At 44.2% G+C, this 20,483-nt stretch overlaps 1 protein-coding gene across 2 annotated transcripts in view; it reads right to left on the reverse strand.

Annotated features, from left to right (window-relative positions):
* Positions 1 to 20,483, reverse strand: part of LOC107123229 (calcium-dependent secretion activator 2) — a 656,096-nt gene that overhangs the window by 174,210 nt on the left and 461,403 nt on the right. For both annotated transcript variants that reach the window (XM_015426436.1, XM_015426435.1), the window contains exons 14-16: positions 14,259 to 14,360; positions 5,226 to 5,289; positions 294 to 417 (exon numbers count right to left, since the gene is read on the reverse strand). In XM_015426436.1, the coding sequence (XP_015281922.1) occupies positions 294 to 417; positions 5,226 to 5,289; positions 14,259 to 14,360 (290 nt within the window). The remainder of the gene's footprint in view (positions 1 to 293; positions 418 to 5,225; positions 5,290 to 14,258; positions 14,361 to 20,483) is intronic.

The following is a 20,483-nucleotide window of genomic DNA, read 5'->3' on the forward strand; positions in this document are numbered from 1 at the left end:
GGTTGCTTTGGCCCAGTTTTTGCAATATATGAAAGTTCTTTGACAATGCACGACAAAGGACAACTGCTGCACAAAGACTAGATCATTCATTCAAGCATGGTCCCAGGAGGTATATTAAAGCAATGAATAGGAAAAAGCTCAGTAGTTCACCAGCTGAGTTTCTAATGAGATATTTCCCCTTGCTGTGGTACAGGTTTTGCGGAGGAAAGAGAAAAGGCTGCTCTCTAAATATATTCAGTTAATAGGCGCCAATAGCTTTTACAGCCACGACAGTAGCTGATCACGGCACTAACCTTCTATTTTTGCATAATCCGTAAGCCGAGTGTAATTGATCAAGGCTGCTTTCTCCAGACTTTTTCTAACCACTTTCTTCACATCTTCTGCTGGTATGGGAGTAGCAATATCTTTCATTAAGACCTGTGCCAAAGAAAGCCAAACCTACTTGGTTAGATGTGTTACCATAACCCATTCAGGGGAAGACACAAACACACATTTATTTTAAATTTGCTAGTAACAAGTGGTTAATCAACTACCTAATTTGGAGATTCAACTTCAAATACTTGTTTAGTTCATAAGGAGTAAGGCCTGGTTCACCCATACAGGACAACATGGGTGGCAGAGCCTTGTGGTGACAGAATTGACTAAACCACTGAAGAGTACAGGTGGTAGATTCCAGCTCTGAGTGTTCTTTTGCATTTAAAAAAAATCCTCCCAACAAATGGAAAACTAACACCACACGGTGAAAAATTCTACCTTCTCTCTTTGCTTGATCTGCTGTTTTTAAAATTTGTTTGTTTGTAGAGAGTTTTACATATAGGGGAAGTTTCTATGATCCTCCATTTGAAGTATGGAATGGTGCAGTCCATTCTACCACCTCAGTTCTCTATCAGCTCATTCTCCTGCATGTGTGAAACAGGTATTAGTCTTGCTTACTAACAGACTGCTGTGCCTGCCACTTTTCCAACACAAAGCCTCAAACTAAAATGGTAAGTATTTAGACAGTAAATTATGTATTTGGAGTGCTTCACAATTATCTTAGGCATCCCAGATCTAGGTTTGGAATACCTAAAGATTTAGGGGGTGGAGCTTGAGGAGGGTGTGGTCTAGGGAGGGGAGGGACTTCAAAGGGGTATAGTGCCATAGAGTCCACCTTCCAAAGTGTCCATTTTCTCCAAGTGAATTTATTTATTTATTTCAGCTTACTACCCCGCTCTAACACCCTAAGGGGTCTCTGAGTGGCTACAGTTACTCATTTATCCCTAACCTATGGCCACAATTATTAGGGGTGGGGACAATCCCTACCGGCACCCAGTGGAGGGGTTTTTCTCCCAGGTCGGCTACGTCGACTTCGGCGTCACTCGGCTTCTGGCTCCTTTCTGGCAGTCTTTCAGTGGCGGATTGGTCAGGCCCTTCTGTCACGCGGCATGCTCCGGCGCGGCCTTGGCTCAGTCCTCGCGGCTCCACCCCGCCTGCGCCGTCCACGCTCGCGTGTCGTCCTGGCTCTGCCTCTCCACCGATGTCTGTTCCGCCTCCGATGTACCCGGATGCCATCTTCGCCGCTCGCCGCTTTCGCCGTCTACCGGGCTCCAACGCTCCAACGACCCCCACAGCGGGGGAGAGTGCCCCCTACCTTCTAAGGTAGGTTCCCATTTATCTACTTGCGCATTTTTGATGTTAGTTGGCGCGTTCGAACCGCTGGGTTAGCGGGAGCTGGGACAAGGGCCAGGTGCTCACTCTGGCCGCGGCGGGTTTCGAACAGCTGTAACAGCTGTTCGTGGATGTTATTATTAGCAGGCGTCTAACCGCCTGCGCCACCGCTCCCTCCCGATATCTGTCACCAGGTGATCTTCACCTACCACCTGGAGGTTGGCAACTGTGATGGCTATGGGGGAAGGCTCTGAGGCAAGGGCCTTCTGGATTGAAGACTATCCAGTCCCACACTCTGGCCTCTCCTATAAATTCTTTATACCCCAATCGCCCACAATCAAATAAAAAAGGAGACACAAGCTTTAAAATAAAGATGGGTAGCATGTAAGTTATATGTTCCCAAAGGTCTCTTATTTACAAATCTGGTAAACTATATGTGATAGAAATCAAGACCACCACATCTTGATTTTTGACTTGACAGAAAAGACACAGATGGAGATGAACAACAAAGGTTTGTTTAAAACAAAATAAAGTATGTAATAAGGTAAATATGATGTGTGGATAACTTAGATATAGTAAGATAGATTAAGGTGGGTAGCTGTGTTGGTTTGAAGCAGAAGAACAAAGTTTGAGTCCAGTGGCACCTGTATGACCAACAAAATTTTACTCTGGGTATAAGCTTTCATGTGCACGCACACTTCTTCAGATACTTGAAACAGAAATCACCAACCATTGCATATAGGTAGTGGGTGAGGAGAATCTTGCCAACAGACAGCCCCACAATCTTAAACAACTCCTCGACCACAATAATGCAACATCTAATTTGAACGTGGACAACTGGGACCAGAGCTTGCAATAAACCCAGATGCCAACTTTCCTGCCATATACACCCAGACAACACAATAACTGGACCTAACAACATCAACTACACAATCTCAGGCTCATTCACTTGCTCATCTTCTAACACTGTATATGCCAGTATACACCAACAGTGCCCTTCAGTTCTCGACACAGGGCAAACAGGTCAAATCCTATGCTAAAGGATAAATGGACACAAATCTGACATCAAGAATCACAAAACTTCAAAGCAGCTGTTTTATTGCAAAGGAACTTCAGAAACAGACTAGAATTGGAGACTGCTGAGTTACAAGTTAGTAGAACACTCTGGACAACAGAACCCCTAGGGCTTAACAGAGACACTGATTTCATATCTCACTACACATACTAACATCATTCAGTTTTCCTGTCCGTTTGTTAGCTCCTTTATTAGGCTGTATACTAATTTGCTGCTATTCAAAGGTCTTACTAATTGCCTCCATCTAGTCTTAGCTATATTTACTGCTCAGTTACTTATGCATTTTGACTGTAATTGGCCCTTCCGGGCTGCATCCTCCTCACCCTCTACCTATATGTAATGACTGGTGACTTCTGTTTCAATGTATCTGAAGATGTGTGCGTGTATGTAAAAGCTGATGCCCAGAATAAAATTTTGTTGGTCTTAAAGGTGCCACTGGACTAAAACATAAATATATAAAGTTGGGTCTGAAATGAAGTAAATAACCCCAAGGGGAGATTTGATTCCCCTTACTCTGGACAGGGTACTTCAGCAGGTTCAAGGCTGTTCTTTTCTTTCACAAAGCATCTTATCACAGAACCTACACACACCAGTTTCTTCCCTAAACTGACCTCCAAACCCTAACAAAAAAGCCGAATAAAAGCCTGGCTAAACTGAGCCATAAAAGCCCAAACCCAAAAGTTAAAAAAAAAGTTTCTTCACCCTTCTTAATCTGAGGCTGCCTCACTCTCTCTCATCCAGTGGAGTTCCATGGGCTCTGATTGGCTGACAATCACTTGGATTTGCATGAGGCCTAAATCAAAAGGATTGGTTCAGAGTCCGGGAAGACAGGTGGGACTTTTAAGGATAATTGCCACAGTAACCCTATACACAGTAGCCAGTAAGAGTCTCAAATTACATGTAAGGGATTGAGGCTGAGACAAATTGGATGCAGTTGCTGATTAAGATCAGATAAGATTTGATGCATTCTGATGAAGCTGGTGGTTGCCTACCAAAGCTCCTGTCAATTATCACCCTGAGCCCATCAATTTCACCATGAATCTGAAGAAGCGAGGTCTGCCTCATGAACACTTATATTGGAATAAAGTTTGCTAGTCTTTAAACTGCCACATGATTTCAGTTTTTTTCCTATCAAAATAGCAAGAGGCAAATATTTTAAATGAACACACACATCTGTTAGTCTCTAAGGTCCCACAAAACTCTCAATTTTAGTTGCATATAGTAATAAATGGAAATAAAGGAGTAAAGCTCCCAAAACTTTTATACTTGAGTGCTCTGACAGAAGTCAGCAGTCATATTCAAACTCTTTGAGATCTGTCCAAAATGTATACACTAAGATTCAATGCAACAGGCTGCACATGGACAGTAGTGCAAGGAGGAACTTTGACAGAGGTATTATTTTGTTCTAAAAAGGCTCTATAGCCTTCATGGGTGGCTATAACAATGCTAAACATAAACATAAATTGCCGCTCGGGCCTCGTTGCTGTCTTCCCCCCCCCAAGCGGCGGCGGCGACGGAGTTCGCAGAGCATTCCCTGCGCATGCGCAGGGGACGCTCTATCACTTTTGGGGGGATTTAAGTTTCCCCCTGATATTTTTTCCCGGTTTTTTAGATTTTTGTGCACACCTGGGGACTGCCCCAAGTGTGCGCAAAAATCTCCCTCCCCCCCAGGTGCCCCTGATGCACGGATTTAGGTATCCGCACGCACGGGGGCGACTTCGCTATTAGTATATAGATGTATCGCCCAGTTTGGTTCAGTCCCTCAGGAGCCTCCTAATGACAATGTCCATGTACCAGGCTATACTTGTATTGAATCCTCACATGAACTCTTTGAGATACAAGATTAAACATTTCATTCCTAGAGCCTGGATCAGAGACCAAAGTCATCTGGTAGACTACATGGCTAGCCTTTAGTCTATGCCTCTTAAAACCAAGTTTAAACTGATCAGCTAGTGCACTGTACTGTTCTTTCTGACCTCCCTCAGAACGTTTCTAATTCTACAAGTTACCTCACAAAGGTTCGGAGCAGAGTGGGAAAAAATGCAACAATTCCCATTACAGCTTGCCATTGCAGTTTGTCCCTTAAATTCTCACTTTATACTTCAAGGTGCTATTGAGATAAATAAGTTAAATTATTTTTAGAAAGCAAACTGAAACTTTGAACTTTATGTATTGCTATATACTTGCAGAGAGAAGTAAGCTTATTATCAATACAGCAATTTTAAAGGTTTTCTTTAAAAAAACAACAACATTTTTTCATTCTTTTCATTGTAAATTCCCTCATACAAATACAGCTGTAAGGATACCCACCTTGTTGGCTTAAAAAAAACAACAGTGAAAATATTGGATGCAAGTTCTGCTCAATTTTCATTAAATAGGTGTTTTAAAAACACACGGGGGGGGGGGAATCTGAGTAACAGATCATCAAAGCAGAAGAATACATGCCTTTGTTCAGTACTAAAACCAGACATTTTCCCCAGTCTGAAATAAAACTAAGACATACCCTTTCAAGTAATGAAAGTGTAGCTTTTAAAGCTCCTTCTGGACGCCCAAAAGGGAAACAGTACCTTAAAGAATGACAAAATACACTTTATTAGATGAATCTGCATGAAGAACATTAGCTATATTTATTATTATTTTCAACTTTGGAGAAGAAATTACATAAAGTAGCGGCAGAAAACGACCATTGGTCACTTACCGTGAGGGGTCCTTCTCCTCTGAGTAAAGGAGGACATCTGCATGGGTTATTCCCACCGTGCCAATAGGGAGGCAGGAAGAAGTTTTTTTTCCCTTTCCTGTTGGCGCCTTCGGAATAGCCCCTTCTTAGTTCTGGGACTCCGAAAGCTGTGTGCATAGCCTGAAGTGCGAAATCTTGCCCTATAACTATGAACGTTAACTCAAACAGAGAACAACATGTGAAAACAGCATGCGAAAAAACAAGGCAGACTGAAGATTAGTCAAGAGAAGAGACCAGCACAGATAGAACTTCAGAAACAACTCAGAAAGATGACAGGGAGGGCCCAGATGTCCTCCTTTACTCAGAGGAGAAGGACCCCTCACGGTAAGTGACCAATGGTCATTCTCCCTCTGAGTCGGAGGACATCTGCATGGGACCTCCCCGAGCTGTGTCCCTTAATTGGGTGGGATGTCATCTTCCTCTAACGAAATTGCGTGCTGTAACACTCTTCTCCCGAAGGCTGCGTCCGATGAGGACATGGTGTGTAGCTTATAGTGCCTTGTGAAGGTCGAAATGGAGGACCACGTTGCTGCCCTGCAAACTTCCTCCACTGATGATCGATTCAGGAAAGCCGCATTGGTGGACGCACTCCTAAGGGAATGTGCCGTGATGCCACTGGGAGGATCACATCCAGCTGCTTTGTAAGCTTCCCTGATACATGCTTTCAGTGTGGAACTGATTGCTGATCTGGACATCCTTTCGCCCCTACGAGGTGAGGAGATGTTAATAAACAGGGAATCGGACCTTCTGAGTGACTCTGTCCTGGCTAAATAGATCTTTAGCGCTCTTCTGACGTCCAGGGTGTGCCAGAGGTGTTCTTTGGGATGTTTGGGATCAGGACAGAATGTGGGTAGACATATTTCCTGCGTCCTGTGGAACCTCGAATCTACCTTCGGTCGAAAGGTAGGGTCGGTAAGCAGAACCACCTTATCCTTGTGGAAGGTACAACAAGAAGACTTGATGGACAACGCACCTAGCTCAGAAACTCTTCGCGCTGAAGTGATGGCAACCAGAAACAAAGTCTTCATACGTAACCATCTCAAATCAACCTCCCTGGAAGGTTCAAACGGACTCTTCATTAAGGCATTAAGAACAAGGTTCAATTTCCAAGTGGGGAACCTGTGGACCTGAGGTGGAGCCGTGGCGGTTGCCCCTAGAAGAAACGAACAAATGTGAGGGTGTTTGGAGAGTTTGATGCCCTCAATCTCTGGAAAGACCGTAGCTATTGCGGCTAGCTGTCGGCGCAACGTGGAAGCTCGCAGTCCCGAATCCAGGCCCTCCTGGAGAAAGGACAATAGAGAAGGTATCGTAGGTGAAAGAGGATCGAATTTCTTCCGTCGACACCATCGAACAAAAGCTTTCCAAGTACAGTTGTAAATGCGAATTGTTGATCTTCTCCTGGAAGCCAAGATTGTCTCTATAACTCGCTCCGAGAACCCCGCTTCTACTAATCTTTTCCGCTCAATCTCCACGCGGTCAAAGCCAACCAAGCCGGGTCTGGATGCCAAATTGGTCCCTGCGATATCATGTCCGGGGATATCGGAAGGGTTAACGGAGGTGCCACGGACATCTTCTGTAGTGTTGAGAACCATGGACGTCTGGCCCATCGAGGAGCTATCAAGATCACCTCTGCTCCGAGAAACCTGATTCTGCGCAAAGTTCTGGATAGCAGAACAAACGGGGGAAATGCATAAAGTAACCCCGGCGGCCATGGAGTCGTGAAGGCGTCCACTCCTTCCGCGTCCTTGTGGTAATATCTGGTGAAGAACCTCTGAATTTTGCGGTTGTCTGGTGCTGCAAATAGGTCCAACTGTGGTTGACCGAAATGATTCACTATCATGTGAAATAAGTCGGAGTGTAGAGACCATTCCCCCTCTTGCAACACCTGTCTGCTGAGCCAGTCCGCCTGCACGTTTTCGGACCCCCTGATGTGCTCCGCTCGTAGCGATGCGATGTTTTTCTCTGACCAAACCAGGATCTTTGTGGCCTCCTTGTGTAGTCGACAGGAGCGGGATCCTCCTTGTTTGTTGATATGGGCCTTTGCTGCTATGTTGTCCGTCCTTACGAGGACATGTTGATTCTGTAGAAGGTGTGAGAAATGGTTCAACGCCAGGAAGATTGCCCGTATCTCCAGAAGATTGATTGGAAGGGCCGATTCGAACTTGTTCCAAACTCCCTGGACTGGAATGTTTTCCAACGTGGCCCCCCATCCGGAAAGACTGGCATCTGTGAAGACTTCTCTGACCTGGTTGACTAAGTAAGGCTTCCCCGAAGTCATGTTGGGTATGTGCATCCACCATCGTAGACTGTGTTTGACCGCTAGCGGTACCAGTACATTCATTTGTCTTCGTAACATAATGTTGCGTTGGTGAGGGCGTAGAAACAGCTGCAGAGGTCTCGCATGCATTCTGCCCCACTGTACCATGTCTATACCTGCAATCATCAGTCCTAGCAGGCTGGCCAAGTCCATCAGTGGGGATGACCTGCTCTGGTAAACCCTCGTAGCTCCGGCTTTGATTTTCTGCGCCTTGTCCCTTGGGAGAAATAGAGCTGACCGAGTGGTGTCGATAACTGCTCCAAGATGTTCGATACGTTGTTTCGGTTGAAGTGAACTCTTGACGATGTTTATTAAGAATCCGTGGTTGCGTAAACAGAGTATAGTCTCTTGTGTGCTGCGGATCGATTCCTGACGCGTACTGGCCCGCACTAGAAGGTCGTCCAAATAGGGGTGCACATGTACTCCCAGTCCCCGGAGGTGGCTCACTATGTTGACAAGTAGTTTGGTGAAGAGCCGGGGGGCCGTCGAAAGACCGAAAGGAAGTGCTCGATACTGGAAGTGGTCTCCATAAATGCAGAACCGAAGGTATTGTTTGTGAGCCGCGTGGATTGGAACATGGAGGTACGCTTCTGTGAGGTCTATTGAAGTCAAAAACTCGTTGGGCGATAGACAATCTGCTACGGCTTTTAGTGTTTCCATACGGAAGTGTCTCAATCGAATGAACTTGTTCAAATATTTGAGGTCCAGGATTGCTCGCCAGTCCTTGTTCTTTTTTGGGACTACGAACAGAATTGAGTAAACGCCGTGGTGTCGTTGTTCGGAAGGGACTGGTTCTATGGCCTTGATGTCCAGTAAATGCTGGATGGCCCCTTTTATGATACGTCGCTTTTCTGGGTTTTTGCTTGCCGGTGATTGTAGGAACCGATGAGGTGGATGTTGGTGAAATTCTATAGCGTAACCTCGTGACACGACCTCCAACGCCCAGGCATCTGCCAGTGTCTCTGTCCATGCCTGTGCAAAGTGTAGAAGGCGTGCTCCCACCGGCAAGTGAAGGTAGTCAATTCTGCTTTGGCTTTGCGTCTCTCGCACCTCTATCACTCCGTGTGAAATTGACTCTCTGGAACCGAGAGGGGAAAGATCCCCGTCTGTTGTTCTGTTTGTTGGATTCCCAAGCTGGTCTCCTGAAGTCTTGGCGGAAACGTGGCAAGGAGTGATGGGACCGAAAGGACTGAGGTGTCCGTCTGTCTGAGGTTCTCAATGATCGAGGCATGGCCTTCTTTTTGTCTCTTGTTTCCACTAGGATGTTATCAAGAGCTTCCCCAAATAGCCGGTCTCCTTGAAAAGGATACGCCGTGACAATGGATTTGGAAAGTGCATCGGCCTGCCAGGCCCGTAGCCAGAGGAGTCTTCTGGCAACGGCTGTAGACGCGAGACCCTTAGAAGCGAAGGAGATAATATCCAGCGTTGCATCCGCGGTGAAGGAGTCCGACTTAAGCGTGCGGGATAGTCCTTCCAGCAGTGCCCTGCTGTCTTCAGGGATGAGCTGGATTAACTTTCGTAGCCATACAATAGACGCTCTGGCGGCGATAGACGCGGTCGACGCTGCTCTTACCATCATGGCGAATGATTCGTGCACTCTACGAAGTGTAGTCTCCAGTCTCTTATCTGTAGCTTCTCTCAGGGTACCCAGTCCGTCCTCAGAGACTAGACCAGCTGTCTGCAGCGCCGCCACCGGGGCATCTACCGGGGAAACCTGCAAGAGCTCATTTGCATAGTTAGGTACAGCATACAGTTTTTTGGTGAATGAAGGAAACTGTTTATTTATTACTGGTTTATCCCAACTAGCTGTCAATTGACGTTCAAAGTATTCAGGGAAGGGGAAAACCTTGTCTGAGTACTCTTCTGGAGGAAAGAATTCCCTATTGCCACCAGATTTAGAACGGATCTTTGCTCTGGCAGTCTTTTGGTATTCAGACGCTGGAACGTCATGAAGCTCTAGAGCTTTAACGGCCTTTGTTAACAGATATTGGTAGTCCTCTGGTTTGAAGAACCGACTGGACTGCTCGGGTAATGGTAGCTCCTCCACTTCATCATCCGACAAAAATTCCCCTTCCTCTCTGCCCTCTATAGAGGATGCGTTAGACTCAGAGTCTTCCCCCCCACATTCATCGGCAAATCTTCCAGGGGTCTGGAAGGGAGCTTTCTTTGCTGCCTTGGTGGGCCAACCCTGCGTTCTGGGGGTGGAAGGACCTGGGGGGGGACGTTCCTGAGCCTCTGCCCGCTCTGGCCTGGAAACCTTGGCCACCTCAGCTTCAATTGAGTGCCTAATAAATTCCATTAACTCCGACGGATCTACCAAGACCGCTGAGTTTGGGGGCTTACCAGACTCCACCTCGGTTTGGAGGTTGTGCTCCGTCTCTGCCGATCCCAGTAAGCGCGATGTATTGCTGCCCGTCGGCACCGGAGCTGCCCCCGTCGAGGATCCAGGGCCCGAAGCCGGATCCTCAAGATGGCCGCCGCTCGTCCTAGGACGCGGTAGAAGAAAGGCGGGCTCGTCTCTATCCGGCTGCAGGCGGCGTTTCTGGGCGCTACGCGCCGCCGTCGCTCCCGCTGCAGCCTCCGTTGTAGGCGCACGATCAAGCCGCGAGAGCTGATCGGGCCCGCTGGTGCTTCGCTTGGCCGCAGCCGCGGCTTGATAGTCTCCCTCGTCGCCCGAGGAAAAGCTCTCGGGAATCTCCTTTGCCGCCATTATCGATCGAAGGCTGTCCTTGGCCGAGAAGACGGCTGAGGCAATCTTCGTCCCGATGGGACAGAGAAACAGGCGGAAATCAAGGTAAGAAACGGAGAAGGAGGAAAGTAAAGACGTGAGGGCAAGATCAGGCTAAAAGAGAAGGAAGGATTAAGAATTTACACGTAAAAGTGGTAGAGTAAGCTAAGGATTGCTGCTACTCCCTAGTGAGGCAGGAACAGAACTAAGGAGAGGCTATTCCGAAGGCGCCAACAGGAAAGGGAAAAAAAACTTCTTCCTGCCTCCCTATTGGCACGGTGGGAATAACCCATGCAGATGTCCTCCGACTCAGAGGGAGAATGACTCAACTAAGGCAGTATAGTCAGCTAAGTTACCTGAAACTCCCTTTCTGATCAACTACAAAGTTGCCCTGATTGGGAAAACATTTTTTAAACAAATTTTATTTACAATACAAGCCTCTCAAAAGGACCAGGCTTCATGTGATTTCAGAGTTACCAGATAAGTGGTTGGTTTTATACTTTTTATCTGACTGGAATCCTTACATTACCAATCAAATTGCTAAGCATTTTCTAGCTGCTATGAGGATCCATTGGTTGGCTGTACATGATAATGAATAATTTTATCTCTATTTTATTTAAGTTTATGACCATTTATCATTGTGCTTTCCGATGTGTATATCTGTGCTAACTGGCTATGTAGTATTTTAGATCGTTTAGTGGTTCTAACATAACCCACAGGTTATGTGGGAAGACTAGTCTACTTGAGTCCCTGGAGAACTCCTCAGAGCAGACAGTACCAACCTGCACTGACCAATGGTCCGACTCAGTATAAAGACAGCTTCATGTGTTCATGTAAATTATATAGGTTCCATAACACAAATGTATAAAACCTCATATTTTTATCTCCTCTCCCAACCCATTTGGGAAGTCTTAGTTTGATTACAAAAGGGACTCTCTCTCACTAAAATTCTTTGAACAAGACTGGACTTCTTATTGTTATTGTAATATAACTTTTACCATCACTTCATAATGGAAAGGGATTCAGAACAATGAGTTAAGAAATCACGTTTGGCTGTCCTGTAAGAAAACCTGGTAATGAGAACTGGAAAAATCTAGCCAGGTAGCAACAGGATACTATCCTTCTTCTCATTCATAATATTACTTTAGCAATTTTCCAGGATATTAGCAAATTAACACTGGAAACAGGTTTATTTCACTTTATTTTTTAAATGTCTAGCCCACCACAAGGGTTAACTATAATATATTAAACTATATTAAAATACAATCTATATTATTATGTATTAAAATACTATATTAAAATACCATCTTATATTACAATACAATCTTAAACATATACAGAACAAGGCTTAATCAACTTGAATTTCCATCTCAAATACTGAATACAGGAGATTTTTTTCTTGCCTAATTGTCTCTTATCATCTGCATAACCTTGGATCCAACCGGTTTCCCTACTGGTGAGAATGTTAATTGTCCCCACTGACCACCCAAAAACCCTATCCTGGGAATGATGAGACCTGTATGGAGAGATGCCACGAGCGAAGGGGCAGTAAGAAACAGGGAAATTATACAAGACTGAGTGAAAAAGCTCATTGGATCCAATTCCATACCTTGTACAATTTGTAAGAAAAGGTACAGATAATATGATTACATTTCACATTTCAAATCAAGTTGCCCCATTGAGCTTTATAGAAATATCATTATAAAATACCAGTACATTATTTAATAGGCATCTGAAACACATATGTTCCTAAATAATGAAAAACTACAGAAGCACTAATTAATCTTTTTTTTAGTTGTCTGTTGCAATAGTCACAAGCGACACAGAGAATTCAATAAATACCTCCCATCATGAACAGCTATTACACAGTTCACTTTTCAAAACATTTGCTTGAGTGTCTGTCTACCCATGGCTTAGTGAATGACCTTTGAACAGCAAACTTAGCAAGTACTACTGAAGTTAAATGGGGTGGATCTGATTGATAATCTGTACTAAACCCATGGCAGCACTCTAACAACATTATTACCCCTTCTTACAGTAAATGTGATATTCCCATGTCTATTAGTGGGGCTGTGAAATGGGGCCATGCACAAATAAGATAAGAGTTGCTATGCACTTGGGTGACTCCACAGCAATGCGGAAAAGTATTAGCCTGTAAACTGGAAAAAAGGTCCTTCCCCTAAAACAGCCTCATGAACACTACACATGATCACAGCCCTCCAAGAGTCATGGAATGTTAAGGACAGTTCAAAATCAGTTAAAGCAGACAAAAGATAAAAGAGAACAAGAGAGGAAAGATGGGGAAACTGGCCTGACTGATCACTTAACCATAATAATAGCCTGGGAGGAAAGAATAGGGTCTGCGGATGCATTTTGTGAGTGTACATTCCCTCCAGTCCTAATTCCACCCCAGGCCTGATCATACTGCTGTAAGATTAAGGGTTTGGAGCACATTAAAGATAGAACATCTTGGTAGAGTGATTAATTAGGAATAAAATAAAAGCAGTTACTCAAATTCTAAGGAATTTCATACATCTCTGGGGCTTTATTGACAGCTTGTAGCATCCTGTAATAGGGTGGGTAAAGTCAGGGTGAGGGGATGCATATTGCATTCCTCAACACAGATTTCTTCTGTCAATCTCCCCATAAGTATGTGTGTGTGTCTGTATCCTGTATTGTACCATTAAAGAAACAATCAGAATAGAGCCACTACAGGCTCAGGCACTGAGGAGCAGGGCACTATTCTATCCCCAGAGTTCAGCTATTTTCTGCTATTAAGATGGCAGTAGATTTCCTAAACAGAATGATCCCTTACTGTGCATCAAAGACCCTCAGTTTATACTCATACAATAAACACATTTAAAAAACAACAACACACCCTTCAGTTCTATGCACTCTTTAAGTCAATGGAACTTTTCCCCAAGCAAATATAAGGATGTCAATGCTTAATGATTTTTCATTTCAGAAATGTAAATGGACAAGCTTTTAACAGCAGCGGTCAGTAGGGACATTGTAGATCAGCTGAAGGTCACATTTAGGGAGCCCTGCACAAAGTGTTCCTTAGAGGAAGCCCTCTGCATGTGCTCCCACTATTCAAGGCTAGACAAGCAGTTGTGAGGATCAGGGCCTTCTCTGTAGCAGCCCTTCCTTCTCCATGTCCAGCATCCTTTTCATAATACACTCATTTTTCATAATATATTTCCTCTGAAGCCAGGCTGGTTGAAATAAGTTAGCCTTTCCCCCCCTTCCTTATGCAGCCTTATGCAAACCCTTCAGAATTATTCAGAGAGACAAAGGCCCCGGTCACACTGCAGGAAAAGCCGGAGCGGAAGTGCGGCTTTTTAGAGCTGCAGCAAAAGAGAAGCGTGGCAGCAGGATCAGACAGATCCCTCGAGCTGCCGTGCATATGCTCCCCAGTGTGATGAGATGCGAGGGGGAAGCCACGGACAGGAGAGCGAGGCGAGGCAGCTGTGCATGTGTGTGCCTGCGCAGTTCGGCAGGGGGCCTCGCATGCTGCGGGAGACGGGCGCGTCAGCGATCACACGGCCGCCCATGCAGCGGATTTTCCGGTAGGTAGTAGTGCTTTGCAGGTTTATTTTAACTCCACATCTTCGGCCGGAAGAGACGGATTGGGGACGGGTGCGCGCTGCTTCCCAGATGTTGCAGTGTGATCGCCCCCGATCCGTCCTTCTTGCGGATCAAATCCTCCCATGTGACCGGGGCCAAAGATGATTAATAATGCAAACATACTCACCTGAAGTGGCTTATCTGGTTTTCTAAAAGAGAAGCAAGCCTTTCCTTAATATCTTCAAACCTCTCTTTTTCTTCAATGGTGACTGTTCCAATTCCGTCAGGCCTAAAATTTACAGATGAAAAACAACTTTTTGCCCTTTTACAGAAGTAATCTCCAATTATGTCCGCTTATTATATCACAAGTTTTCTTTACCAACTGAAGAAAACCTTCTGCGTATACAAGTGATATTTGTAAACTCCCTTTTCACATGATAATTCCAATATTAAAAAGATGTTTGTTAATCTTGATGTATATATTTCAATAAAATATATTTTAAAAAGGAATGACAGGAATAAAAGCTATATCAAATTAACATACTTACTGCCACCTTGGTGTCTCTTTGAGATGAATGGCAGGGCAGAAATATTAAATAAATCAAACCAATTATTGTACCATACAGGTGGGTGAGGGCCAATAAACTGATGCTCAATTCAGACAAAACTCTCGTGCTGTTGGTCAATGACAAAGCTAATTATGCTGAAAGATCTGAGTTGGTTGCCCATCTATTTCTTGGGACACTTCAAAGAGCTGGTTCTTACTTTTAAGAACCCAAGCAAGCTTAGAACTAGGTTAGCTGAAAGACCTCCTCCTCCTGTACTACCAGCTAAAATCCTCTTCACAAATCCTTCTATGCCCTGCTTTGCAGAGGGTAGGTAGGTGGCAATACACACAATTACTTATGGACAAAGCACAACAGGTAGAAGTGAATGCAGTTAGTACCTCCTTTTAACTTAAAGTCCCATTCCTACTCACTGGGATACCATCCACCTAACACAGCTAATATACAATGGCAGCACTGTGTTGTGTATCTAAATGCATTTCATATTGGTTTATTAAAATGTTACCCAAGCAAGATTTGTTTGAATACCCTTCCAACACAACATCAGCTGTGAACCAAACCTCTGCAGGACTTCCAGGTATACAAAGGTCTGTGTTCAGACTTTATTCTACTCTAATGTTAGGGAATCCACAGGTGGATTCAAATTCATACACGGAACATCTTGCTAAAGAGGATAGGGCAACCTTTGGTTGCACAGAATTTGTAAATGCATTAGAACATCCGAATGTACACCTAAAGCTGGATTTGGGGATCTGGGACACGAGCCTTGGGAGTCACCAGGCTTGGAGTGCACCTATCAGGGACTATCTATATAAGCAGGGCCAGCAATATTGCCAGGGCTGGGGAGGAGCCTGACATCTTGCGAGAGGCTGGGAGTTTCCACTGGACATGCATGGCTTAATCTGCACTGTGAAAAGGGGTTAGGAAGGTAGACCGAGGATACAAAGACTAACTTACAGATTGCTGCCAACAGCCAAGGAAGCCCCCTGGACTGAGGCCAAAGCCAAGGGGCATCAGCAGAGCCAACTCATCCACCAACAAATCTAAATCATGTAGTCTAATCACATTAACTTGCTATTGTGCCATTTCTCAGCAAACTCTCATTGAATATATCAACAACAGCAGATAAGTGCTAGGCTTTGTGTTGTCCCACCCCTGAAGTCTGTGTCTAAGTCTATCAGATAATGTTATGTAAATACCTTAAACGGTACAATCTGCAATTCTTTACTTGCTTGCTTTTTGGCAAACTCTTTTGTCTATTCCCTGATATCTCAGTCTCAGGCTGAAAGGGTAACAGGGACCACTGTAGTATACAGAAACCACAACAATTGGCTGCACTATTGCAAAAGGTATATGGAATATCTATATTACTTGTTCTCTTAGTTATGATTTAACAATATATTAGTGAATCCAAAACTATGGAATTAACCTGAATATTAAAATGTACAATATTCCTGGGTTCCCTCAGTTAAAAATCAGTACATAGTACACTGCAACTAGCTCAACTGGGACCTGATGGGAGTCAAAAAGCCTCCTCTCTTAAACGCATTCAAGCAGGCACACCCATCTATATAGAAATGTAGGGAAGGGGTGGGGAAGTCAGTTATACTTCAATATGATGTATTTGAAGCTTCCCTGCTGCATACATCAGAAGTGATGAATTTAAAGGATGTACAGAGTTGGTGAAGGTCTCTATCCATGGTAGAGACTCCCCACTATTGCTGAAAAATACTGTTTCCATGCATTTACATTTTAACAAAAAACTGCCCAGTTTACAAAACGCAACAGTAATAATGAGCTACAAGGGAAGTACTCTGTGGCTATTAATCATATGGAAAACACCCTTCTACTACACCACTTTCTTAAGCTCCTGAGGGCTGAGCATGATAGTCGTATGGAGGCACAGCTCTCAGTTAGCCAAGAACCAATGGTTGGGTGGATGAAGGGAACTGAACAGACTACTGCTGCCAGCAGTCCAGGGACAAAGGGTGGAATGAATTTGCTCCATGCCATCCAACCTGTCTTCAATCTTGAATCTATAATGGGTGGGGGGAGGAGGAAGCTACTAGCATCTTGATTTCACAGGATGTACACGGCTTGCCAGCTTAAACCCAACAAAACCCTCATCTCTGGCTCTGAGGGGATCCTGAGAGGACTTGCACCACATCCCAAGTGGAGCAAGAATACATGATGGCCTCTCAAGAGTACTTTCACCCACCAAAGGGCAAGATGAGATCATGGAGGAGAATCTCCCTACATTCCTTCTTTCTTTTCTCCACCCTCAAATCCCTCATGGTTTCCTACCTTTTGTTACTATGGGCCAAGCTACATGGGACAGCATCCTTGGGACCAACCCAAGGACACCACCACTATTTTAAAGCCTAATGTGGGTAAGTGAAAAATGCTGCAAGCGTCCAATCAGCGTGGCGGGATGAGGCACTCTTGTCCCTCCTCATGCCTTTTCAAGTGCTGAAAGAGCTGAGGGGATGCCGTCACATCTATAATATTCTAACAGTGAAGTGTGGGCCAATCTGTGGACACCAAAATCCGTGAATCAGGCACCCATGAACAGAAAACAAACAGTTCTGCAAATCTAGGGACAATAAGCAAAAAATAAATAAATCTGAAAATTCTAGGCTCTTTACCTGCAACTGCAAATGCAGCAGCTTTCAGCGGCCCTGCCACAGTGGGGAGAGAAAGGAGGAGGGATGGTCTAAGAAGGGTTGGGAGAAGGGAGAGTGTGTGAGATTGACATAGAAGGGATGAGGGGAGAAAGAAGGGGGCTGAAGAAAGACTGACATAAAGGTTGGGGCAGAAAGACGGGGAGGCATTAACAGAGAAGGGGGAGAAGGAAGGAAACAAAGGTTGAATGCCCTTCCCTGCAAGTTCCTTATGGGTCCCATCTTGTACAGAAGCTAATTCCAGAATTCCATCTCAATATTCTGCAAACTGTAGCCAGATCACGAAACAGAACCCAGCATAGGTTTACATGGATTGGAACAGGTTCAATCTTTTATTGCTGGGCAGAGGGTATGTTTCGCATCCCCATGTACACCTCTCTACTTTCTCCTGTAAGTGAATGGCTGCCATTCATCCATGTGGGAAAAAAGTAAAGCACTGACTTGGGAACAACACTGCAGCAGGAACAAAAATTAGCTCACTATCACTGACACTGGGTGCTCAGACACCACTACCAGGGATACCATGAGGGAGGGGAGAGGAAATCTTCATGAGAGGTTCCCTCCCTCTCAAGTTAGCAATTATTTGGAATTCAGCTCTTCTGCTTTGAAGAATGGGTATAGTGAGAGGAACTGAGTAGGAAAAAACAGAAACCCTCCAGCACTCTCTTTTCTTCCATATTTCAAACTCAACAAGCTTTTGAGTAGTAGTAATCATGAGGATTCCCTAATCATGAATTTCTGGTCTCAGGAGAGCATTCGCTGTCTGAGTGTAGAATTTTGTGTCATTCAAGAATTTTAGTGGGGGGAGGGTCTTTCAAAATTTTTAGTAGGTACTGCAAGGCCATTTTATTTGCCAGAGCATTTAGTGGTGTATAGACGGCAATTATTGTTTATGAGTGAAGGGGTTATTTGGAGTTTTATTTTATTCTGCATGTTTTATATTGTGACCTTTAAGCTATGAGGAAAGGTAGGATATAAATATTTTATAAATAAAAGTACCTCAGTAATCTTCACAACAACCCTATTAAGGTAGACCAGTTATTAACCTCATAACACTGATGAATACTCAGGATAAGAGAACAGCAGCTTGGTTAGGACCACCTTGAGAGATGAGCTCAGAACCGAACTTATACTATTGTCCAGGTACCTATAGTGTACTCTGCTGTAAACAGAGGATATAGTTCTGAGTTTCTAATAATATTAATACTGTCAAAAGGGTCAGGAAAGATTAACCAGATGAAATATAATCTGAATATTTTAGCTATCGTGAACAAAGCATAAGACATCATTTGGTTATGACTTAATTTGCTACACGAATAAGCACACAAGCATTTCCCCTCTTCTCTCGAATAATTTCTACTTGTGACCTGTCAGGTGAGAGAGTTAAACATGCTTTCATCTTTAAAAAATAATTTCAAGGACAGCAATAACATCAGATACAGCAAAGATATGTACATCAATAGTCTCTTTTATAAATGTAAAGTGAAAGTATGGTAAGTTCTCTTATCTCTTCCAATGAATGCCATGACACTTTACCTCAGATGGAACGTGCTTAAATTCAAGCACATTTCTCTGTCTGATTTGATTGTCAGGAGAGATTGCACTCTGCAGTAATAAAGCAAATAAGTCTGTCATATTAAGCTTCACTAGGGCATGTCATGTGCATGACAGGAGAGTGCCAGAGGACCTGATGATGACAAGTGAGAAAGGTGAGCCAGGAGAATGTCACCATCTGTCAACCTGAACTAAGAAAAGAATTGCTACGTCCACACAGGAGATCTTGCTACCTGTCATGTCACTACCTGGGTTTTGTTGTCATACAAAATTCTACTGACAACACCTATGACTTCAGAATAACTTGATCCATTTGCAGAGGTTATGCAGTGTCCTCGACAGAGACATCTAGAGAGGATGGCATGGTAGGAAACCAGCAGGAACCAATTCTCAAATGAAACATATGAATCTTGCCCAGGGTGAAAGGTACATTTTCTATTCTAGACTTGTGAGGCATAACGTTTAATGTGGTACTTCCAAGGGGATTCAGCTGATAGAGAGGTTTTGAGTCCCTTGCTGTGTTGCCTTTACTGCTTCTGAAAGGATATGGTCCCCAAGGAAGGAACAGAACCTCTCTAGCAATAAAAACTATTCATGGCAAGATCCCACCTGACCCCCCTTACAATGCCAGTTGAGGAGTGCTGGAAAGAAAATAACTTCTTGCTGTACGTCCTTTTCTCCCATCTTTCATGCCTTTGTACCTAACTGTTGCTTCAGTATATGACTAAAGTCAAAAAGTTCCTCATGTTCTTCAGAAGTATTTTTTCCTTATTCTTTTATTCTTCTTATCAACAGACAGGTGTTGATCAGCCAGAACAGTTTGAGGACTTGGGATGCTTGAGAACTGATGACAATGAGGTTATGCTTGCAACAAGTACTCAGCCTCCCGGCGAAGCTATTAACATATCATCCCCTTCCAGCTTCATCTTACTCTTTTACTGGCTTGTGTACTTGATCACATTCCCCTGTGTGAGTATAAATTAGTCACAAGCTACTAGCCAGACACTAGGATGGGAAAAGGGATAAATTCTGTATCCAGCTTTTGGGAGAGCAGGAGATACTTGCCACTGTGCCTCACAACTTATTTTCGAGATCCGAAGCAAATCCTGAGATGGTGGCTGTGGTCAGCAATACAATGGATTCGATCCCATCAGCTTTTTCACTCAATCTCACCAGTTTCCCTCCATCTATAGATCCCAACCCACATGACTTTTGTCCACGCAGGTGCTGTGATTCCTTAGCCTAGCCAAAGGGCTCTTCCTCCTCCCTTTTTCACCAGTGGGAAAGCTGGTTGGATCCAACCCAACATTTGCAGTTAGCACAAAGATTCTGACCTTTTGACTCTCACTTTGCTTATAAAGCAGTTTGTCTAATACAGTACCTTTTAGATGACGGTGTACTCTACTGATCATTCTATAGAAAAGTGATATCTTTGGACTTAATTGATGGTCCCTCCCTGTGTCTAGCACTTGATCTCTTACTTGGAAAAAATTGCTTGTGAAGATGGAAACCATTTCGTTCCATTAGGACAACAGTTTTGAAAGTAGAATGGTGGCCACCAAACAGGTGTTTGGATTTTACAGGGAGATAGACAGCTCCTCCAAGTCATCT

Source organism: Gekko japonicus, unplaced genomic scaffold (genome assembly GCF_001447785.1).
Source record: "Gekko japonicus isolate JY-2015 unplaced genomic scaffold, Gekko_japonicus_V1.1 scaffold943, whole genome shotgun sequence".
Classification (NCBI taxonomy): Eukaryota; Metazoa; Chordata; class Lepidosauria; order Squamata; family Gekkonidae; genus Gekko; species Gekko japonicus.